The sequence below is a fragment of the Heloderma suspectum genome, chromosome 10, assembly GCF_057233095.1.
Source record: "Heloderma suspectum isolate Gila_16-S chromosome 10, 16-S_ref, whole genome shotgun sequence".
Classification (NCBI taxonomy): domain Eukaryota; kingdom Metazoa; phylum Chordata; class Lepidosauria; order Squamata; family Helodermatidae; genus Heloderma; species Heloderma suspectum.
This window is the reverse complement of record NC_139467.1, coordinates 1,424,650-1,448,213: the sequence shown is the minus strand read 5'-3', so window position 1 is coordinate 1,448,213 and position 23,564 is coordinate 1,424,650. Positions and strand designations below refer to the sequence as shown.

The window sequence follows — 23,564 nt, the reverse complement described above, 5'->3', positions numbered from 1 at the left end:
CACTTGCCAAGTGTTTTGGTTCTTTAAGTGAAGGTGGACCCCCATGTGGGAAGTTCTTCCTTTATCAATCCCCCCCACACCCTCCTGATGTTTAGAACATATTTTCAGTAGGTGATGAACTAAGGGTCTCTAGCATTGATCAAGAAAATACTGATGATCAGTAGATTATATCGGTGGGGCTACTATCAATCCCTGCTTCCCAACTGGCCTCTTGAAGTAGGCTGTAGGCCCAGGTGACTTCTTCCTTTGCCCTTTTCTTTTGCTCTGCTTCACCTCTTGAGTCAAAGGAAAACAAGGAGTGAACATTGCAGACCCAAGCCTGTTTTTGTCTTAACAAGGGGAAGCCTAGGAGAGAGGAGAGAGGGAAGAGATATATCCCACAAAAATCCAGATTTTGTCACACTGGATGCTTTAAATTCTGCTTTTTGAAAAGTGTCAAGGAAGCTATTAGAGGAAAGAAGGCTTCCATAAAAAATGGAAGTCTTGACTTTTGCCCAAACAAGGACAGAAGGGAACACAAACATGCACAAAAGAAATGTGGGTCGTAGAATCATAGAATAGTAGGGTTGGAAGGGGCCTACAAGGCCATCGAGTCCAACCCCCTGCTCCATGCAGGAATCCAAGTCAGAGCATCCCTGACAGATGGCTGTCCAGCCTCGTCTTGAATGCCCCCAGTGTGGGAAAGCCCACCGCCTCCCTAGGGAACTGGTGCCATTGTCGTATTGCTCTAACAGTCAGGAAGTTTTTCCTGATGTTCAGCTGGAATCTGGCTTCCTGTCACTAGAGCCCATGATTCCGTATCCTGCACTCTGGGATGATCGAGAAGAGATCCTGGCCTTCCTCTCTGTGACAACCTTTCAAGTACTTGAAGAGCGCTATCCTATATCCCCTCAGTCTTCTGTTCTCAAGGCTAAACCTGCCCAGTTCTTTCAGTCTCTCCTCATAGGGCTTTGTTTCCAGTCCCCTGATCATCTTAGTTGCCCTCGTCTGAACCCTCTCCAGTTTGTCTGCATCCTTCTTAAAGTGTGGTGCCCAGAACTGGACACAGTACTCCAGATGAGGCCTAACCAGTGCTGAGTAGAGGGGAACTAGTACTTCCCGGGATTTGGAAGCAATGCTTCTATTAATGCAGCCCAAAATGGCACTGGCCTTTTTTGCAGCCACATCCCATTGTTGGCTCATATTCAGCTTGTGATGGACAACAATTCCAAGATCCTTCTCGCTTGTAGTGTTGTTGAGCCACATATCCCCCATCTTGTAACTGTGCATTTGGTTTCTTTTTCCTAGGTGCAGAACTTGCCATTTATCCCTATGAAATGTCATTCTGTTGTTTTCTGCCCAGTGCTCCAGTCTATCCAGATCACTTTGAATTTTGTTTCTGTCTTCCAAAGTCTTAGCTATCCCGCCCAATTTTGTGTCATCTGCAAATTTCATCAGTATTCCCTGCACCTCCTCCCCCAAGTCATTAATAAAAATGTTGAAGAGCACTGAGCCCAGGACTGAGCCCTGCGGTACCCCACTCGTTACCTCTCCCCAGTTGGAGAAGGTCCCATTGATAAGCACTCTTAGAGTCCGATTCTGCAGCCAACTGTGGATCCACCGGGTCATTGTTTCATCTAGCCCACTTTGAGCTAGTTTGCTCATCAGGAGATCATGGGGCACTTGGTCGAAAGCTTTGCTGAAATCGAGGTAAATTATGTCTACAGCATTCCCATGGTCCACAAGGGAGGTTACTTGATCAAAAAATGAGATCAGATTTGTCTGGCAGAATTTGTTCTTGACAAATCCATGTTGGCTTTGAGTCATCACTGCATTGTTTTCAAGGTGCTCACAGATGGATTGCTTTATCATCTGCTCCAGAATTTCCCCAGGGATTGATGTCAGACTGACTGGTCTGTAGTTCCCAGGTTCCTCCTTTTTACCCTTTTTGAAGATAGGGACAACATTAGCCCTCCTCCAGTCATCTGGCACTTCCCCCATCCTCCAAGATTTCTCAAAGAGAATGGACAGTGGTTCTGAGAGTTCTTCTGCCAGTTCCTTTATGACTCTAGGATGCAGTTCATCTGGCCCTGGAGATTTGAACTCATTCAAAGTAATGAGGTGTTCCTTGACTATATTCCTATCGATCTCAAGCTGCAATCCTGCCCCTTCAGCCTGTACTTCAGCTGAACTCAAGCGCAACATGGTCGCTTTCCCCCAGAGTTCCTGTAACTGCTACTTTATCCACTAAGTCATCCCTGTTGGTTAGGATCAAGTCAAGGATAGCTGATCCTCTAGTTCCTTCCTCTACTTTCTGTAAGAGGAAGCAATCCACTACACAAGTCAGGAATTTCCTGGAGGGGCCATGTTTTGCAGAATTTGTCTCCCAACAAATATCGGGGAAATTGAAGTCCGCCATTACTACTACAACATGCTTCCTTGAAACATTGGCTATTTGCTTTTCCAAAGTTTCTTCCTCGTCTTCTCCTTGATTGGGTGGCTGGTAGTAGACTCCGACCACCAGGTTCCTTTTATTCTTTGCTCCATTTATTTTGATCCAGATGGTCTCAATGGGGCTACCAAGCTCATCTTCCTGTATTTCTGTGCAGAGATATGTCTTTTTCACATACAGTGCAACCCCACCTCCCTTTCTGTTCCTCCTGTTCTTTTTGAACAAGTTATATCCTTCAATTGCTGTATTCCAGTCCTGAGAGTCATCCCACCAAATCTCAATTACACCTATCAAGTCATAATTTCCCTCTTGTATAGAGTTCAAGTTCATTCTGTTTGTTTCCCATAGTTTGGGCATTAGTATATCGACATTGAAGACCATGTGCTTCATAGTCTGGCTTTCTTCCTGCATGTGTCTGAAGACTATTATTGGGCGCTATCAGAGCTGTTCTCTCCGTTGCAGTGCGTGCGCCTACGTCCATTGTTACCCCCAACTTTACATCTCCCTTCCCCGTAGGATTCACTTTAAAGCCCTCCTGATGAAGTTCTTCATGCTGTGGCCAAACACATTCTTCCCAGCCTTCGTGAGGTGCAACCTGTCCCTTGCCAACAGCCCATCTTCCAGGAAGTATAGCCCGTGGTCCCAGAATCCAAATCTCTCTTGTCGGCACCACCTCCGTAACCAGTCGTTCACCCGGAGTATTTTTCATTCCCTTTCTATCCCTCTTCTAACTACTGGAAGGATGGATGAGAAAACTACCTGGGCCCCAAAGTTCTTGAGTTTCCTTCCCAAAGCTTCAAAGCCTGACGTGATCTCTTCGTAGCTCCGCTTGGCGGTATCATTTGTTCCCACATGGCTGAGAAGAAAGGGATCCCTGTCAGTGTGCTTTATGAGTGCACAGTCACTTTCAGTCACATCTCTAATTCGTCCTCCCGGGAGACAACATACCTGGCGAGTCCACGGGTCTTCGTGACATACTTGGGTCTCGATCCCACACAGGAAGGAGTCTCCCACTACTACCACTCTTCTCTTCTTGTTGTTGTAGGCCTGGGTTTCATCACCTCTGTTTGACTGACCTTCAGCCTCTTGCCCCCTCTCATGCAGGTTCCCCTGTGATTCTTCCTCTGCAAACTGTCCTCCAGTCTCATCCGCAAGTACCTGGAATCGGTTCCACAGCTCCACTGCTTCCACTGGTGCAGAGCGGCGTCTAGTTCTTCTCCTCCTAACTGCCACCCTTTTCCAAGGAGTATCCCCTACTCTTTTTTTCTTCTCAGCATTTCCCACTTCTGCCTCATCTTGCTGCTGCTCTTCAAGCTTCTGGTCTTCCCTTTGCTGCTGTAGTTCCCCCATTCTGTCCAAGAACTCTTCGTGTTCTCTTATTCCCCGGAGTGTCGACAGTTGCCGCTCCAGTCCTCTTACTTTCTCTTCCAGCAGCGTGATCAACTGGACTTGTTGCAGGTGTAGGCCATGTTGTTCTCAGGCAAGAAAACAAACATTGCACACACCTTGCAGGCCACCACCACTAGAGAGTCCTGTCTTTCCATTGCCTCTTTTCCCTTTTTGTGTCTAGCTTTGTGATTGTTCTAGACTAGCCTGTGCCTGCTCCTCTACTCAGTAGAGGTTAAAAGCAGAGTCCCACTAGTGTGGAAGTGTGTGTTACAAGACAAATAAATGAAAAAAAAAGTTTGTTAAAAAAGAAAAAAAAATGTTAGGGACCTCCCCCTTGACCTCCCCTGGCCAACTCCTGTTTGCTCCCCCTGTCCACTCGCTCTGGTCACTCGCTCTCTGGGAGCTTGCTTGCTTCTGTAGTCCCTGGAGCAGCTTGCTCTGCTCAGCTGGGAGGCGGAAAACAGACTGGAGCTTCCTGCCCACTCAGCTGCTGGGTCAACAATAAGAGATGCAAAAAAGGATTTTGCGGTGCATATCAAGAAAAACATTAGGACCAAGAATAAAAGCATTGTTTAAATACATCAGAAGTGGGAAACTGGCCAGGGAGGTGGTTGGACTGCTGAATGACAAGTGAGTTAAAGGGATGCAAGGGTGTGCTAAAGAAGGATAAGGAGATTGTAGGGAAACTGAATGAATTATTTGCACCTGCATTCACTGCAGAAAATGTAGGGCAGATACCTGTGCCTGAGCTGATGTTTTCTTAAGGTAGCTGAGCTGCAGAGAGGTCCTGTTTTTTTAAAAATCCCTAATACTCCAGGACTGGGAAAAGAGCAGGACTCTCTGCAGCTCAGCTGAGCAGCCAAGGGGTCATTATCCCCGTCATGATACACTGGCTGGGGAGGTTTAAACCTCCCCACTCAAGCATGCCAGGATGTGGCAAAAATGCCCCCTCCCAGCTGATTTGCATGGATCAGCTGAAGGAGGGGCCTATGAAGGGTGTGTGTTTGTGTGTGACAGAAAGGTGTGTGTGTGATATGGGGGTGGGTGAGAGACTATTGAGTGGGTGGGTGGTACATGCCAGCAGTGCCTCTGCCCACTTTGGATCGTAGCCTAACCCACTGCTGGCATTCAGGCCTCTCTGCCTCTCCAGCCACCACTGTGAAGAAGAATCAACATGGCTTCTGCAAAGGTAAGTCCTGCGTCACTAACCTATTAGAATTCTTTGAGAGTGTCAATAAACTTGTGGATGGGGGATCTGGTAGACATTGTTTTTATTTGGACTTCCAAAATGCTTTTGACAAAGACCCCTGAGCAAACTTAGCAGTCATGAAATAAGAGGAGAGGTCCTCTAGAACAGAATCAGAGAGTTGGAATAAATGGTAACTTCTCCCAATGGAGGAATGTAAACAGTAGGGTCTCACAGGGATCTTTATTGGGACCAATGCTTTTCACCTTGTTCATAAATGATCTGGAATTAGGTGTAAGCAGTGAGGTGGCCAGGTTTGCTGATACCAAATTACTTTGGATGGTTAAAACAAAAAGGGATAGCAAAGAGCTCCAAACATTTCTCTCCAAACTGGGAGAATGGGCATTAAAATGGCAAGTGTGCTTCAATGTAGGCAAATGGTAAGTGATGTTCATTGGGGCAAAAAATCCCAGCTTCATGTACATGGTGGAGGCACAGCAAGAGGTTCTTGACCAGGAAAGGGATCTCAGGGTTGTCGTGGACAGCTCAATGAAAATGTTCCACTGTGCGGCTGCTGTGAAAAAGGCAAATCCCATGTTGGAGATAATTAGGAAAGGAATCAAAAGTAAAGCTGCCAGGATCAAAATCCTTTATACAGATCGATGGTGCGACTACACTTGGAATACTGTGTACAGTTCTGGTCACTGCACCTCAACAAGGCTATTAGAGAGCTGGAAAAGGTGCAGAAAAGGGCAACCAAAATGATCAAGGGGCTGGAGCAACTGTCCTGTGAGGAAAGGTTACAATGTTCAGGGTTCCTTAGCTTAGAAAGATAGGAAAGTTAGGGGGATCATGAGAGAGGTGTATAAAATTACACATGGAGAAGTAGGATATGGAGAAGTTTTTCTCCCCCTCTCATAATACTAGAACCCCACTGGGGTCATACATTGAAGCTGAGTGGTGGAAGATTTAGGACAGAATAAAGGAAGCATGTAGCTAAACTGTGGAATTTGCTACTACAAGATATAATGGCATGGTCACAAACCTGAACAGCTTAAAGGGGGATTAGACAAATTCATGGAGGAGGCAGCTATCAATGGCTCTGTGGTGCCAGGCAGCTCGATGCTACCTCCAGCTTCGGGGCAGGATGGCTCTGTGTACCACTGGCTGGCGAACATGTGTGGGAGGGGGCCACTGCCCTTGCGTTCTGCTTATGGGCTTCCCATCGGGGCAGCTGGTGGGGCACTGTGGGAACAAGATGCTGCACTTGATGGGACTTTGCACTAATCCAGCATGGCTCTCCTCATGGTGGTGAAAATGGAAGGTGGCAGAGGTTGAATTGGGCACTGCGAAAAAGTACATCCAAGCCTGGAGTGAGGCACTTACTTTCTCCAGTGGTCTCGCACACCCATTGCACCGATGCAAGATCCTCCAGAGGCCCAGCAAGCACCATGCCAGAGGCATGGGTGGCAAAATACGCCTGCCAGGCTGTTCTAACAAGGCACACTGCCCAGGAGCGGGGAGCAAATCCCTCAGTAGTGCAGTCTGGCCTCGTTCCATCACTGCCACATCAGTACAGGTGTGGGGCTGCAGTTCTGTCTCTGGCTTGGATGCTCTCTTGACCCTGACAAAGACACATCTATTGACTGTGCACTGGGAACTGGCGGCCCCTCTCCCTAAAAGGCCTTGTCAAGTGCTATGCACACACACACGTAGATGGAGTTTCTCCTGCTTATTAATGTACTTGGCTTTACTGCTTCAACCAGCAGGTTGCGGGTGAGGAGGGACTGTTCCCAGGCTCCAAAGCACACAGTGCATGCACACGCAGCCCCTGGCTTACACAGAGCAATTGACATCATCTGGATATCATCATCTTCCTTAGGAAGAAAGGTCTTAGAAGTTTGGGTTTATAAGAAATGCCCTGCTCTGGAAATTATGCCCAAGGGGATGGGAAAGCAGTATATAAATGTGTGAATCTTCAGAGACACCAGTTTATGTGTGCATCATCACACTCAGCAGCTGTCTGCTCCGGAAATACCCCATACCAGGTCTGAATCATATCCACTCCCTCCACACACAATCCTGCCCCTGATCCAGCCAGTTCAGCTGCTGCACCAGGAAAATGGCTACAGTAGAGGAGAGGCGTGTGTGTGTGAGAATGTAAACACACAGGAGTATACCCCCAAAACACAAACTGGCAAAGACATTGCAAAAAGCAGTAAAGTTAGTCCACTGATTAATTTTTATTCAAACCCAGAATAGAAAAAAAGCAGCAGTAGTACAGGGTATCAGAGATACAGCCTAACATCTTTTTATTTTTTTTAAAGTAATTAAGGGTGCAATCCTATGGCCACCACTCAGCGGCTAGACAGCCACAGGATAGGTCAGTTCCCAGGAACCAACCTTGGAGCCCACACTCTGAGGTTAGTTCCCAGAGAGCCGACCCCCACCCCCTCCTGTGCCACCTTGCAAGCAGCGTGGATTGGCCCTGTGCTCCGTGCTCGTAAGAGCAGTGCAGAGTGGCAAAAACGAGCGTTCCTGGAGACAGGCCGGGGTGGGGAGGTTGGAAATGCCAGTATGACACATCCTATGTGTCATCCGGCTGCCTCTTCCCGCTCTCCAAGGTCCCGCAGTTAAGAGCCGAAATTGGCTGTCTAGCGGTGAAAGCAGGGCAAGGGAATGAGGAGATCTGCTCCTCACCACTCCTCCCACCCTGCACTGGACAGGTGGTCGCCCCCGGGCTCCGAGGTGACCGTTGATCCACATAGGATTGCTCCCTCCACATACAATCCGGCAAAGGGGCTGTTACTGGAAAGTTTTTAGTGGCAAAAATAGAAGCCCATCACAGCAGGCCTGTGTTGTTAAAAATTAGAGTAAAAGATTTCTGTACATCTCAAAGCAACAAGAAATAATTTCAGGGGCCCTCCTCCCTTGAGAGACTGGAGACCCCATCCACTGTGGTTCTTTCTGGCCTAAATGTAAACACCTTAAAATGACCATTGCGCTGCACACGCTCCCTTCCCAAAGCAAATGAAACTGGACTCTCTGCATGGAACTAATTAGCTCTCTTGCAGCTGCAGGACTGGAACAAGTTCAGGCCCATTTAAAATTAAGTTACCAGGGGCAGGGGGGACCACCACTCTCTTCTTATTCAAGCAGAATTGGGTCTAACTGGTGAAACTACCAATGTAATGGCAATCAGGGGCAGGGCAGGGCGGGGCGAGAGAAAATCAAGCAGGGTTTGGCATTGGCTACTTAACTCCAGTCCCCTTAGCAAGAGAAGGTTTTGTCTCTCCAGGAAGGAAGGTGGAAGAGACAAGGGAAGCCTGGGCAAAGTGCAAAGAAGCTTCCTCTGGGGGCAGAGGGCTGGAGAAAGAAAGAGGACCAGCTTCCAAGCTCAAGATGCTAGCATGCTGCCTCGGTGCTGGAATGTGGGGCTCCCTGCCTCGCAATCTCATTTTGCTTCCCACAGCGCCCAAAGACAATTCCAGCTCCCCTAATCTGAAGCCAGCTTGAGCAGCACCCCCCAAATCATAAAGCGCAAGCCTCCAAGAACATCTCCTCCCCGAGACTCACAGAACGGAATGGGTCCTGCTCATGAGGGCACATTGGCCTTGCACACGACCCCTGTCAGCGCCGCGCAGTGTTGCTCCTTAAGCTCTGTGAACTATGGCTGCCTCAGGCTTCCACTGAAGTTTTGAAGCTGGGCTTCCATTTGCCAGGATCAAGGCCTCCTGCAATCCACTTCATCATTCGTTGCTGGGAGCTTTGCCCAATAACCATGTTAGCGAGGCCTTGTCCCTGCACTGAGCACAATCCTCTCCTTTTCATGGGTGCTTCCAGAGGCTTTCATCGTGTCATCACCCTGCCTCATTCACGAAAGCCTGGGAGGGCGTCCAGACTCTGTCAGCTTCCACTTGTCACACACAACAGCCCCCCCCCCCCTCCGTGTTTTCTTACTGCTTCTTCCATTGTTTTCCTTAAGGCAGGAAGTCCATTAAGGAGAAAAAGATGGAAGATGTGAACAAGGCCTTCTGGTGGCGAGCCCTCCGCCTGGAAGCACCAAAGCGCCCTCTTCTCCCCCCCCTAGTAATTCTTAAGTTAGTTTATAAAAGCAGCCATGGGGGGGGGGGAGATGGCTGGGTCTCCCAGAGAGCCCTTCATCAATAGTTAGGTGAACATGTAATGAAAGAAAATGTTTCCACCAAGCCTGCCCCCAAACCAAATTCTAACCCCAACGTTTCAAAGCATGTGAGGGCAGGAGAGGGAAGTCTTGAGGGCCAGCTGGTTGCCAGGTCCTTCTCTGGGGCAGAAGGAGAGAAGGGTGCAGTTTGGGGCAGGAAGAACAGCCAGCGCATGGCACTGGAACATCCAGTCACACTGATCTTCAAGGAGAGAATGGTGCCTGGCTGTGGAGTTGCAGCAGCCTCCATGGGGGTTGTGGAAGGGAGTGGGGGGCCCACATGCCATCCTCTCCTTCCCCACAGTGCCAAGGCCTGCCCCCCCTGCCCTTGTGGTTAGTGCTAGACATGACACAGGAAGAAGGCGCACGCGGGAGAGCAAGCGCTGAGCAGGCGGGCTGAGCACGCACCCCTCTCACACGGCAGCAGCCCGGGCCTCCCGCTCAGCTTTGCCCATGGCCCTTGTGGAGTCCTCTGCGGCCGCCAGGCTCTGCTCGTCAGCGAAGCCCACTGTGGGCAGTGTGATGTTCAGTGCCCCCCTGTCCTCCGGGTGCGCAGAGGTGATCTCCAGCACCCCGTGGGCCTTGGGGCTCAGCGCCAGCCTGGGGAACCTGAACTTGGGGGACTTCCCCGCCGTGGCGCTTTCCAAAGACGCTGCCTCCGCCTGGGCCGCGGAGGAGAGCACAGCCCCAGGAGCCGCCTCCCCGTTGCGCTTCTTGAAGCCCGGGAAGCTGACCTTGGGCGACTTGAGCCTGGCAGCCCTGAGAGCCGCAAGGGCACCGGGGCCACCCTGGGTGCCCCCCTTGGCCTCGTCGGCCCTCACCAGCTGGAGGCTCAGCTCCGGGTCGGCTCCAGCCACCTTGGAGGGGGCTGAGAGCTCCACCCGGGGCAGCCGGAGCGTGCCCAGCTTGCCCTTGCTGTCTTGGGCCCCATCCTGCGGCGAGGGCACTGCACCCTCCGCGCTGAGCTGGGTGGCGCCAGCGGCCCCCTTGGAGAAGCCCGCAGCAGGCCCCTTTGGCGTGGAGGAGGCCTCCTCCAGCTCCCCGTTGACCTCAGCCCCCGCCCTGGGCTTGGAGCGGGAGAGGCCGAAGGCAGGCGTCAGCTTGAGCCTGGCCCTCGCGCCCCCGTCCTCCGCCTCCAGGAGCCCGGAGGAGCCCTCAGCCCCCTTCCCCTTGGGCCTGCCCAGCACAAACACTGGCCTCCCGGCCTTGGCCTCTGCCTCCTGCCCAGGGGCGCCTTCCCCGGCCTCCGGCCCCGCCTTCAGCAAGGAGAGGCCAAGCCGGGGGATCTTCACCTTGTACGTCTTCCCGGCCTCGGCCTCCCCCCCGCCCCCTGGGCTCCTCCGGCCCCTTTGTCCGGCCCCCTCCGACTCCTGGGAGGCCCAGTGGCAGAGCTGGACCCCCTCCACTTCATACTCAGTGCGAGCTTTGAGGCTGGGGGCTGAAATCTCCAAGCCAGGCACCTTAAAGGCCGAGGCCTTCCCCTCCAGGTTTCCCCCGCCGAGAGGGGCGGCTGTGGCCTCCACGCCCCCCCTGGGCGCCCTCAGCCTAGCCCCGAGCCCTCCCACGCCCACTTCCAGATCCGCCACCCCTGCCAACTTCCCCACTCCCCCCTTGGCCTCTTTCTTCCCCTCGTGGTCCACGGAGAACCCCACATCTGGCAGAGCAATCTGGGGCATTCTGAAGGAGAAGTCCACTCCCTCGGTGGGGGGGCACAAGGGCTGGGTGTCCATGCTTGACTCGGCGCCTGCTTTGGAGATGCTGACAGATGGGAGCTTCAGCTTGAATTTGCTCTCCTCGGCTCCCACCCTGCCTTCCCCATCTGGCTTGCCCAGGCCAAAGCCAAGGGGAAGGGAGGGCATCTTGACCTTGGCTTCTTTCGCCCCGCTTTCAGGGCTCAGCATCTCTGTGCTCCCTCTGAGTCTGGGAGCTCTCAGCTCAAGCTGCGGGACCCTAGGCAAGTCCATCTCAGCCTCTCCTTCCCCATCCGAGCAGGAGCCCCTGAATTTGGGCAGCTCAACTCTGACGGTGGGCATCTCCAAGCTCACATCAGGGGCCTTCCCTCTGGGGGCGGGGAACTTTGGCAGCCCAACCGAAGGCACCTTGAACTTGCCTTCTGGCCCGTCGATGGCCACCTCTGCCCCCCCAGTCAGGGGCAGCTCCACATCAGAGAGCCGAGCCTTGGGCAAGGAGAGGTCCACTTTGGGCACCCGGATCTTGCCGCCCAGGAGGGAGGCCTCGGCAGCCCCTCCCTCTCCTTCCCTCCCCAGGCTGAGTCTCCGCTCCAGCAGCTGCACTGCTGCCTCCGCCTCGCCCTCCCCGCCCCGCCCCACCTTGGGCAGCCCCACCTTGGGCAGCTTCACCTTGGCCTCAGCGCTGGGGGCCCTGAATAGTACGGATTCCTCTGCACTGGCTGTGGGCAGGCTGATGTCCAGTTCTACTCTGGGGGCAGAAACACCGATGGAAGGCACTTTGGGGATCTTCAGCTCTCCCTCATAGCCTCGGAGGTCGGCCTCCGAGACATCCACCACCGGCTTCTCCCCGTCGGCCCTGGGACCGGGCACAGCGACCTCCAGCAAGGGCATCTTCACCGTGAGCCTGGGGCTCTCCAGCCCCACAAGCAGCCCCTCCTCTGCTCTGGCCTCTTTGGTGCTGATCTTGGGAAGCTCGACCTGGGGGATGTTCACTTCCAGCTCTGGGGGCCGGAAGTGCAGCTGCCCATGGTCTGCTTCCACCTTGGGAGAGGGCGTCTTCAGCATTGTCATCTTCACAAAGGGGCCCCGTGGCTTCTCCTTGGGGCTTCCGGGAACCTTCTTGGCCTTGGCATCCATTCCCAGGCCTGACACCGCCACATCTCTGCGCATCATGCCAAAGGATGGCAACTTGAACTTGGGTGCCTTGGCCTTGGCCTCCTTCTCAGGTGTCGTCATGCCCAGCTCACCCGCCACAGCCTCCCTGCTCCCCAGCTCGCCCTCTTTGCCTTTGCCCCCAAACTTGGGCAATGAGAACTTTGGCACCTTCAGCTTGATGTCTGGGAGGTCAACGCCAGCCTCGGGGGAGGTGCCTCCGGCCTCCTCATCAGACTGTTCGGCTCTCCCTCTGGAGAGGCCGATGCCCACAGCCACCGGGGGCACCTCAACGTCCACCGTGGGCAGCTTCATTCTGCTCTCAGCAGAGTCCTCACCCACACGAAGCTCAGCAGCTGCACCAAATGTCTCCTTGGATGTTTTCCCATTGATGCTGAGATCTAGCTTGGGTCCTTCCACCTCTTCCCCCCATTTTGATTTGGGGAAAGAGATCCCAAACTTTGGCATCTTCAGCTTGGAGCCCTTGTCAGCAGCTTCCAGGCCCTCGGCCTCCGGCATTGATGCTTCTGGGCTGGCTTTCTGGACTTTGGGGCCAGAAATGCTGAACTTGGGGAGAGCAAATTTGGTCGACTTCAGCTTGGATTCAGCTTCGAGGGGTTTGCCGCTCTCCACAGTCACGTCTGGCAGCCTGACAGCTGGGATCTCTACAGACGGCAGCTCCATCTTGGTGCCCACAGGCCCCAGGCCAATCTCTGGCCCCAGGCCAATCTCTGGCAGCGCTTTGCCCCTCAGATCCCAGCCGATCTCTGTCCCTCGCTCCCCTCCAGCCACTTCTAGCTCCTGCCCAAAAGCGAGGGCCACCTTAGGGAGTTTGGCTACCATCCCACCAACATCCGGCCCCTCAAGGGCCCCCCTTGCCCCAGGCTCTGGCTGGTCCAGCTGGCACTTGGGGACACTGATCTCCACCTCCAAGCCTTTGCCGAATGCCTGCAGTGTGGGCGGCCGCAGCGGGACGGCGTGGTCCTGGCAGGGCTGCTCAAGGGTCACAAACTCTCTTCCCACTTTTGGCAAATCCAGCTCGACCCCACCTTTGGGCGAGTCAATGTCGAGTGCCGGCACAGCGGCAGATGGAACGCTCAGCCGGGCCGAGGGAAGGGCCACCTCCACTGTGGGCTTTCCCACGGAGATGTCCAGCTCCGGCTTTTGCAGCGGCGCCTTGGGAAGCTGCACATCCGGCAGCCTCACTGATGGCAAGGTGAGGTCCACTTTTGGGACGCCGACCTTTGCGCCCGCATCACCTTCTGGCTTCGGCGACTTGGCACGGACGTGGGGCGGGGAGGGTGCCGCCCTGGCAGGGAGGCCGAACTTGGGGAGCGATATTTGGGGCCTCTGGAGCTTGAGTCCAGGCCCTTCAGCAGCCCCCTCCGGCTTCGTCCTCCTGGCAGGGGCAGACGGCTCCCCCACGTCGCTGACTCTGGGGATGGAGACGTCAAGGGACAGCGCCTTCACCCCAGGGAACTTCACCTTGCTCTCCGCTGCCCCCTCCTTGCTCTCCAGCTTGTGTTCCATCAGGGAAATCCCCAGGCCAGGGATCTGGATCTTGGGGCCTTCGGCTTTGATTTTGGGGCTTTCCAGTTTCCCCACACTGAGCTCCACCTGGGGCAATTGGTTTTCCCCTTCTTCTGGGGCTCTGGAGCCCAGCTTGGGCAGGCTAACTGAAGGGAACTTGGCAGAGACAGCCGGGGCCTCTGCTTCTGCCTTCCCCTTGGGCAGGGGGAACTCGAGGTCTACTGAGGGGGCCCCCACATCAAGGGCTGGCATCGTCACCCCTGGCTCCGGCACTTCCTCATCCGACTCCTCTGCTCTGGCTCTGCCTTTCCCCAGGGCGACTTCGAGAGCCGGGGCCTTGATGGAGGGCAGTTTCAGCTGTGCCTCCTCAGCAGAGACTCTGAACATGGGGACTTTGACCCTGAGGCCTTCCCCTTCTGGGGCAGCACCCTCCCGCTTGGGAAGGCTCAGGTCTACGTCTGTCTTAGGCGCTGCCACCTCAGCCGTGGGGAGCACAGCATAGAGGCCACCTTCTGGGACCTCCAGCCCCACGGTACTTACTTTGGGCAGTACAGTCTCCACTCTGGGCACCCCAAATTGAGGCGCCTGGATCCTGAAGCCTTCCCCTTTGGCGCCGGCCTTCGGAGACTCCCCACCGGGCCCAAGCCTTGGCAGAGGGAGGTCAAGTCCCACCCGTGGGGCCTGGAATCTGGCTTCCGCTTTGGCCCCTGCCTCTTCCTTGGCCTTCTTTCCCCTGGAGAAGGGCACCGTGAACCGGGAGACCTTCCCCTCGGCTTCTCCCCTGGCCCCCGCTTTCAGCTCCGAAGCAGCCTTGGGAAGGCCCACTTCCAGGGGCCCCTGGGGCCCCGCTGCCCTTGCTCCCGCAGCTGCTGCCTCCTTGACCTTCAGCCTGGGGAACTTCAGCTTGCGCCGCTTGGTCTCCAGGGAAGAGAGGTCGGGGCTCGGGGCGGCAGCCGCCACTTCCCCAGCACTCTTGGCCTTGCGCAGCTTGGAGAACTTGGGCAAGGAGAACTCCACATCGACTGGGGCCATCTCCAGTTTCCTGGCGGCCAGGTCTCCGCTGCCACCACGGCCCTCCGCCTCCTGCAGGCCCCGGGCCAGGCCCTTCGGTGCCACGGTCGTTGTCGTCGTCTTCAGTGGTGACAGGCTCCGGACGCTCTGCAGGAAGAACCAGGTGCCGCGTGAGCCTCGCTTCCCCAGCCGAGAGGCATTCCAGGGAGACAGACCGAGAAAGCGGGGTGAATGTATTGACAGAAAGCCTGCCCCAGCTCCCTGAGGAGGAGATACACACTGAGAAAAACGACCTCTCTTGCTGGGCCAACTCAGGCTGGTGCAGAAGTATGCAAGCCTCCATATTTCACCTGACTCTTTGTCAGGTAAGGAGAACCCTGTGAAACCCAAACAACTTCACTCTCCTAAGCTGGTCCAATAAAAGAAAACGTCTTAGCTGCTGTGGGCACTTCCGCCTCTGGGATCAAAGTGGAAGCCACCATCTACTGAGCCATCGCTGACAAGCACTTGGCATGTTTAGGGCCAGCTCTTGCCCTTCCTCTCCACAGCAGGGACACTGGCTACCGACCCCACCCCTCCAATCCATCAGACCCGGGGAGAGCCGAGTTCAAATTCCTGCTCAGACCTGCAGAGCGCCGGGTCGCCTTGAGTGGGCCACGCTCTCTCGCCCATCCCATCACACGGGGAGGGGGCCCACGTACACAAGGCCACAGGAAGCTGCCGTACGCCGGGTCAGACCACTGGGCCACGTAGCCCAGAGCTGCCGACGTGGGCTGGCAGCCAGGGCTCTCCAGGGGCCCAGGCAAGACTCTTTCCAGCCCTGCCAGGAGCTGCTGCCGGGGACCTTGTGCATGCCAAGCAGGGGCCCTGGCATGGAGCCAGGGCCCCCCTCAGCATGCCATCCTGGCCCGGCCAGGCAGGGCAGTGGGGGGAGGGGAAACAGATGTCTCCCTGCAGCGGGCACGTGGAGCGGGGCCCCACGGCGGCGTGCTGTGGCTGCGCTGCTGGCCAGACCAAGCAGGGCTGCCTGGCCCGCAGCCCACTTGCAGCCGTGGCCCACCAGGTGCCTCTGGGAAGCCCACGAGTCAGGCAAGAAGAGGGGGCCGCCCCCTCCCGCACCTGGCACACAGAGATCGGCGGCTGCTGGGCATGGAGGCATCCTGTGGGCAGCCCTGTCTGGCTCCCTTGCTCATCACGCCCTTGGTGTGAAGCCTCGCACGCGTTTGCCCCATGCAATGGGCCGAGGAGCCCCCAGACCCACCCCACCCCACCGGAGGGCTCTCCCCCACCCCCTGCCCCCTGGGAAGAGGCCAGCCACTTGGCTGGCAGCACAGAAAGGGGGGTGAGCGCCTTTCCCTAGTTCCCCTCTACTCAGCACTGGTTAGGCCTCATCTGGAGTACTGTGTCCAGTTCTGGGCACCACACTTGAAGAAGGATGCAGACAAGCTGGAGAGGGTTCAGAGGAGGGCAACAAAGATTATCTGTCAGGGATGCTCTGACTTGGATTCCTGCATTGAGCAGGGGGTTGGACTCGATGGCCTTGTAGGCCCCTTCCAACCCTACTATCCTATGATTCTATGATTCCCAGGGCCGCCTACCAGCTTGGCCATCTTGGCCTTGGGGCCCCTCACTTCGAAGGTGGACGTGCCAGGCTGGTGGGAGATGTCTGTGCTGGGCACTGTCCGTTTCAAGCAGAAGGAAATCTTGTAGGGCTCGGCACACTTGAGGATCTGCAAGGCGTCTTCGTACTTTATGTTGTCGAAATACACTCTGGCACTCAGGAGCTGGTCACCTGCAAGAGGAAGGCAGGGGGCAGTCAGCAGAGGGACGGGCTCAATCGTCCCACCAGGCTTTTCTTCAAAGCAGAGCGTGAGCCGCTGGTGGAGGGCAGCCCACAGCAGCTTCCAGACCAGTGGCCCTCTGTGTGCTGACAGCTGGAAGGCCTCGTGCACCCACTCCATTTCTCTTCTCCTAATGGATTTTCCAGAGAAGAAAAAACACAGATGATGGGAAAACACAGAGGGCTACAAGTGGAAGACGCTGTCCTCTGGTGAAATCCCACAAAGGCGGCTGGGCAAGTGCATGCCAAGGGCTCATCTGGCAGCGCCCCTTGTCTCCCAGAGGAAGGCCTTTCCCACAGGCAGGGAAGGGCGGGGGCATGGCCTTGCTCAAGCTGGCCAAGGCACCCTGGCAGAGGACAGAAATGGCTCCCGTTCTTCTGGCTGTCTCTCCAGGGCTTTGTCTCGCTGTCCCTCCACATGTGCTGGCCCCTTTGGGGTGCCTCACCTTCCTGGAGGCTCAGTGCCCGAGCGGCGGGAGAGTCTTTCAGCACATCCTTGATGAAAATGCCTCCCTTGCCTCCACCGGCCACACTCATCCCACTGACTCCAGCCTCCGCTTCCGTCTCCACGATGATCTCCAGCAGTTCGGATGTCTCAACGGTCTTCTGCGAGGGAGAGAGCAAAAGCCCGGTTAGTGTGGAAGCCTCAGCCCCGCCCCCTGCCCTGGGGACAGTCCAGATGCTGCCCCAAACAACTGGGTGGCCATAGGAAAAAGGGAGCCTGGGGGAGGAGGGAAGCTGCGTAGGAGCCCTGCCTGCGCTCTGCTGGGCCACTGCAGCACAAAGCCGGGCCCCGCCTGTCAGCTGGGCTGGGGGCTGATACCCCACTTCAGAGCAGACCCCCTTCTGTGCAAGTATGACTGGCTGCATCTGTGCCCAGCCCCCTCAGGATGGTATCAGTGTGGCCCCCCAGTGGTTGGCCATCTAGATCATGGCCAGGGCAAATGACCTCAAGCGACTTTAGACCAGCCTTACTCCAGCCAAGACAAGACCCACCCTTCAGCCAGTACGTAGCAAAGAGCTTTTATGTACTGCAGAATGTTCAGTGTCCTACGCAATGCCAACGATCCGCCATCATGAAGGACATTGGCGGTGCTGGCATAGTGCGGGAGACCGGGGGGCAGGGCTCAGTGTTTCCTTTATTTATCTAGGCATTTTCTCTCCCACCATGGAGGCCCCCGAGCCACCAGGCAAGAAGGTGAACATCGATAAACAACACAAGGCAATCTGGGCAACACAATACAAATAATGACCAAGAGCTAAAAACTGGGGCAAACTTAAAACCATCCACTAGAAAAAAGCAATGTTTGAAATCACATTTTGATATGCTCTGGCAAAAGACAGGCACTATACCTTTAGGAGGGGTGGATGTGTGTTGATGGCACAGTTGCTGCCCTCCAAACATTTTTCTGGCTTGTGGCAAGAACTGGGAGTGGTGGCGTCGTCATAGCAAATGCAGTTCCCAATGATTTCAGTGTGATTCAGTTTGAACCAGGGAAGAGCTGGCTGTTATGGGCGGCTATTGGGTAATCCTGACCCTTGACAGCCCCCTCTTTAAGATGCTCTTTTTAAAATGAGGGCGGCGGTAGGGGGGAGAACATAAGAGCCCAGGGTCCATCCAGTCCAGCATGCTGTTCACACAGTGGTTAACCGGCTGTCGACAGGAAACCCACAAGCAGGACACGAGTGCCACAGCACCCTCCCACCCATGTTCCCCAGCAACTGGTGTACATAGGCTCATAGGCTCACTGCCTCTGGAGCAGGAGGGAGCACAGAGCCATCAGGACTAGGAGCCACTGACAGCCCTCTCCTCCAGGAATTTGTCCAACCCCCTCTTGAAGCCATCCGAATTGGTGGCCCTCACCGCATCCTGTGGTGGCGAATGCCGGAGCCCTGACTCTGCGCTGGGGGAAGAAGGGCTTCCTCTTATCCGTGCAGAATCTCCCCCAAATCAGCTTCGCTGATGGCCCTGCTGGGTTCCAGTATTTTGAGAGAGGGGGGAAAATGTCCCCCTCTCCACGTTCTCCACACCAGGCACAGTTTTGTGCACCACTGTCATGTCTCCCCTGACCCTCCCTTCTCCCAAGGTGGACGATCCCTCAGGTGTTGTGCCCCTCCCTTTAGGCATGGCACCAAAAAGGGTTAGGGCTAGGGAGGCATAAGGTGAAGGACGAACGCCTGCCTATCACCAGCCACGCCTGCGTGTGCCGCATTTTTTAGAAAGGGAAGGCAGCGAGCCTGCCTCAGGGGGCGGGGCGGGGCGGGGCTCTCTGTGCCATGGCAGGCCCCCTGCCCACCCACCCTTTGGCCTTCTTGTAAGCACACCTGTAACACAAGCTGCAAAGCTGGGTTCAAGTGGGGTGAGGAACCCACTCTTGGGAAGCTTGGACTGCCTTTCCTGCCCAGGCCTCCTCTCCTTGCTCAGCACAGACCCTCAACCCGGCCTTCTCCGAAACGGAAGCACCATCCCTGAGCAGCAAAAAGCAGAGACCCACCTTGGCGCTGCAGGCCAGGCCTGCCAGAGCAGCAGACCAGACCCCCAAATGAGAGCCCTCCAGGGACCGTCTCTGTGGGCTCCTGCTGCTCTCTTTAGAGTGGGGGGGCCTCTGGCCCGGGGGCCACCTGCAGCACTCAGCCTAATTTCATCCAGCCCCGATGTGACCCGGCACTCCGGACAGTCCTCTCTTGCCCACTCCCGGGAGCGTGTGCACAGGAGAGAGGGAGAGAGCCACACACTGCTGCAAACTCCACGCATCTGTGGTCCGGCCACCATCCGCTGGGGTCCCCGCTGACCTGTCCTGCGGGTCAACCGGCCCTTGGTAGGAAGAAGGTCGCCCTGCCCCGCCCCCAGAGGCAGGGGGAGAGTGGCGTGTGCACAGCACAACTTGGCGCCGCGCCAGCCTCCCTGGCTGTGGAGGCCGCCTTGCCCTGGCTTTGAGCGCGGCAGCACCCCCGCTGCTCTCACCTCCGTGGCGCGGCATGGCGCCTCCATCTCGCTTGGCGGGGCAAGGGGCTCCTCCGCGCCCACCTCCTCCGCGTGGCGTTGGCACCGACCCTCCGCCTGGAGCACCGCTTCAGCTCTGCACGGAGCTCCTCCTCCTGGGCCTGGCGGGAATGGAGAGTGGTCAGAGCAGAGCCCCACAGCTGCAGGACACAGCGAAGCCAGCTGAGCCCTCGCAGCTGTCTTCCTGGGGGCTGCAGCTCTGTGCAACCCTGGGGGCTGCTCCTCAGCGATCCCTCCCCCATCCACCCCAGGGGCGTCCAGGCCCTGAGGCTCCGTGCTGGGAGCCACGGCAGGTAACAGCTCTAAACCGCCAGCGGAAGGCACGAGGAGCCAGTGGCCTGGCCCCGCTCTCACAGGGTGAAGCCAGCACCCGCTGGGGTGTCTGAGCCAGAGACCCCCCCGCCCCCCCCCCGGGTGAGCATGCCCAGACGCACAGCATCATGGCGGCAGTGGCCTGGCTCCCCCACCCGGCCCCACTCTTCCGAATGGCGGATGCCCCGTGGGGAAGAGCAAGGGGTCAGCCACCTCACTGTCATCCCGCCCCCCCGTCCCGAATGTGTCTCGCCTGCCCGCCTTACTCCTCCCCCTCCCTCTTACACCTGAAGAACAGAAGAGGAGCCCTGAGGCTGGATCAGGCCCAAGGGGGCCTCCCCGTCCAGCATCCTGCTCCCACTGCGGCCCACTGGGTGCCCCACGGGAAGCCCACGAGCCCGGCGGGAGCACCAGCACCTCCCCCCAGATGACCCAGGAAAGAATCCTCCCCGCATCTCCTCCTCCCAGCTTACCGCTCTGTCTGCGCCACCAGCTTCCTCAGAGGGCAGGTGCGGCTAGGGGCCTGCAGCGGAGCAGGCTGCTCATTCCCTTTCAACTCTGCTATCTGGAGGACCAGAAAAGAGGAGACGGTGGAAGCCCATTGCTGTGGCGCAACCCCCCGGGGGCACGGCAGCCCCAAGGGCCATCGCTGGACTCTGGCAGGAAAACATCTCACACCCTGGACCAGCTCACTCCTCCCCTCCCAGCTAGAAAGATCACACGGCTTTTGGTCACCCCCAAAAGGCTTATAACTTGGGTGAGCCACTCAGGGGAGCCACGAGGGAGCAGGGGCCTGCATTGTGGTTTTAAGAAATTGTTGGTGGGTGGTGGGCTTTGGGGTTGTGTTTGTGGTTTTAGGGCTGGGTTGCTCACCTGATCGGCAGAAGCGAGGAAGGCATGTGTCCACCTGGCGGAGGCAGTGGGGGGAGTTCTGGGAGCCAGAACGTACCAAGGCTGGATGGCAGATACTGGCAGAGAGCTAGGGGCAGGCCATGCCGGGTAAGGGGAACAGGGGAGAGACGCGTAATCTCCCAGGCCTGTCCAGAGCCAAAGGATGGCTGGGGGAGGCGTGACTCCATCCTCTGGCCTTCATCTGCTGCTGTGTAATGCCAGGTCTGTTGCCCATAAAACATCTCTCACCCATGACATGCTCCTGGATGAGGGTGAGGACCTGGCATGCATTATGGACACCTGGCCGGACAAGGCCGCTGCTCCCACTCTTGCGGCCATGTGCCCGGCTGGATTTTCATATGCACAGCAGCCAGGGGCTGGGGTCAGGCAGTGGGAGTGGCTGTTATCTACCAGGAGTCCTTGGTCCTCACCAGACTCCCTGGTCAGGAGCCCAGGGTTGCTGATTGCATGTACTGGAGGTTGGGCCCAAAGGGAAGTCTGGGGATTCTGCTTGTGTACTGTCCTCCCTGCTGCGCAATGGACTCCCTGGCCAAGGTGCTTGACGTGGTCTCTGATGTGCATGTGCAGTCCCTGAACTTGTTGGTGTCGGGGGACTTCGATATACATTTGGAGGCCATCCTCATGGGGGTGCCTCAGGACTTCATGGAGACCCTGACTTCCTGAGAGCTGCACCCCATTCCAACTGGGCCCACCCATGTAGCCGATCATGCGTTAGACCTCGTGTTAGTTTCCAGAGAGGTGGGGAGTGATCTGGAAATTGGGGGCATATCCACCACCCCCTTGTCATGGTCAGATCACTACCTGGTGGGGTTGGACTTCTTGGTTCCACAACCCCTCTGCAGGGGTGGAGGACCCATTAAGATGGCCTGCCCCAGGCATCTTATGGATCCAAACAGATTCCTGACTACGCTTGGGGATTCTTTGGAGCACACAAATGGCTGCTTGGTCGAGGCCCTGGTGGATGGCTGGAATGCTGCAATCCCTGGGGCATTAGGCCATGTGGCTCCGAAATGCCCTCTTCCCCTGGACAGGGCTCAGACCGCACCATGGTTCACCCCACGGTTGCGAGCTCTGAAGCAGGAGGCAAGACGGCTACAGCACTGGTGGCGGAAATCTCGCCCCAAAGACAATCAGACAGAGGTTCGAGTTGTAGCTTCAGCCTACCACATGGCAATAAGAGCAGCAAAAAAGATTTTTATGCTGCCTCTATAGCGTCTGCAGAGTGCTGTCCCAGGAGGCTGTTCCAAGTGGTCCGGAACCTGGTTGGTCCAGTTGTTCCGGAACCAATGGAGCATTCTAAGGCCTCCTGTGATGAGTTTGCAAAGCACTTGGAGGATAAAATCAACCGGATCAGGAGTGGTATTCTGTGCGCTGTGGATACAGTTAGTGAGCGAAGGGTGGACAGTGGCAGATTGGTTGTGTGGGATCAGTTCCAGCTTCTTCCTTCTGAGGAAGTGGACAAGGTGCTTTCATCTTTAAGGCTGACCATCTGCTTACTCGATCCTTGCCCATCTTGGCTCATTACGAACTGAAAGGAGAGACTTAGGGAGGGGATCAGGGCGGTGGTGAATGCCTCCCTCGAGGAGGGAGTGATGCCATCAGCCCTCAAGGATGCGGTGATAAGACCGCTCTTAAAGAAGCCCTCCTTGGATCCCCAAGACTTGAACAACTTTTGCCTGATCTCGAATCTGCCATTTTTGGGCAAGGTGACCGAGCGGGTGGTGGCATTGCAGTTGCAGGCACACTTGGAAGAAGCCGATTGTCTGGATCCATTTCAGTCGGGCTTCAGGCCTGGGCATGACCGCCTGGAGAGATTGGGCATAGGGGATACCATATTACAGCGACTCTGCTCCTTCCTCTCTGGCAGGTATCAGAGGGTAGCTCTGGGGGAGGAGACTTCAGACCCTCGGCTGCTCACTTGCGGGGTGCCACAGGGTTCCATCCTCTCCCCGATGGTATTTAACATCTACGTGAAGCCACTGGGGGCTGTCATCAGGAGGTTTGGGGTGCAGTGTCACCAATACGTGCATGACACACAACTCTACTTCTCATTTAAATCCTCGCCAAGTTGGCTGTAGAAACCCTGTCCAAGTGTCTGGAGTCAGTGAGTGGCTGGATGGGGAGAAATATGCTGAAACTGAACCCCGACAAAACCGAAGTACTTTTTGTGGGAGACAAAGGGAGGTTAGGGGAGGTTGACCTGGTGTTTAATGGGGTGCGGCTACCCCTGAAGGACCAGGTCCACAGTCTGGGGGTCATTTTAGACTCCCAGCTGTCCATGGAGGCTCAGGTGTCAGCCCTCAGGTGTCACCCCTCTCTCCCTAACCATCTGCTCCCATCAGTAGCTCATGCCCTGGTCTCCTCTCGCCTAGACTACTGTAATGCACTCTATGTGGGGTTACCCTTGAAGACAGTTCGGGAGTTGCAGCTGGTACAGAATGCGGCGGCCTGCCTGATTAAAGGCCACCATCGGCGAGATCACATCATTCCAGTGCTGAAGGAGTTGCACTGGTTACCAGTTGTTTTCTGGGCCCAATTCAAGGTGTTGGCATTGATCTTTAAAACCCTATATGGTTCCAGCCCAATCTATCTTAAGAGTGCCTCCAACAACACTAGGGATGCCACTCAACAAGATTGGCCTCAGTAGGCCTTCTGTCTTTCCCATCAGCCAGGACAGCTAGGCTGGAGAGGAGTAGGGAGAGGGCCTTTTCTGTGGTGGCCCCCACTCCGTGGAATTCCCTCCCTAGTGACCTCTGCCACGTCCCCTCTTTGATGAGCTTCCGCTGGGCTTTAAAAACCTGGCTGTTCAGGTGGGTGTTTGGGGTTGCTTAGGGTTTTTTACAGCAGTGTTGTTTTGTTGTGTTGTTTTGTTCAGTTGATTATGTAAATTCGTTGTATTTCATGCTGTTATTAGTACTGTACG

General features: G+C 56.1%; 1 protein-coding gene across 11 annotated transcripts in view; it reads right to left on the bottom strand.

The window, feature by feature from the left end:
- Positions 1-7,230: 7,230 nt before the first annotated feature.
- PRX (periaxin) overlaps positions 7,231-23,564 on the bottom strand; it is a 32,421-nt gene continuing 16,087 nt past the window's right edge. For all 11 annotated transcript variants that reach the window (XM_084814507.1, XM_084814509.1, XM_084814510.1 and 8 more), the window contains 5 exons: positions 20,203-20,294; positions 19,379-19,518; positions 16,860-17,019; positions 16,172-16,365; positions 7,231-14,720 (listed from right to left, as the gene is read on the bottom strand). In XM_084814507.1, the coding sequence (XP_084670633.1) occupies positions 9,603-14,720; positions 16,172-16,365; positions 16,860-17,019; positions 19,379-19,405 (5,499 nt within the window). In that variant the 5' untranslated portion in view covers positions 19,406-19,518; positions 20,203-20,294 and the 3' untranslated portion in view covers positions 7,231-9,602. The remainder of the gene's footprint in view (positions 14,721-16,171; positions 16,366-16,859; positions 17,020-19,378; positions 19,519-20,202; positions 20,295-23,564) is intronic.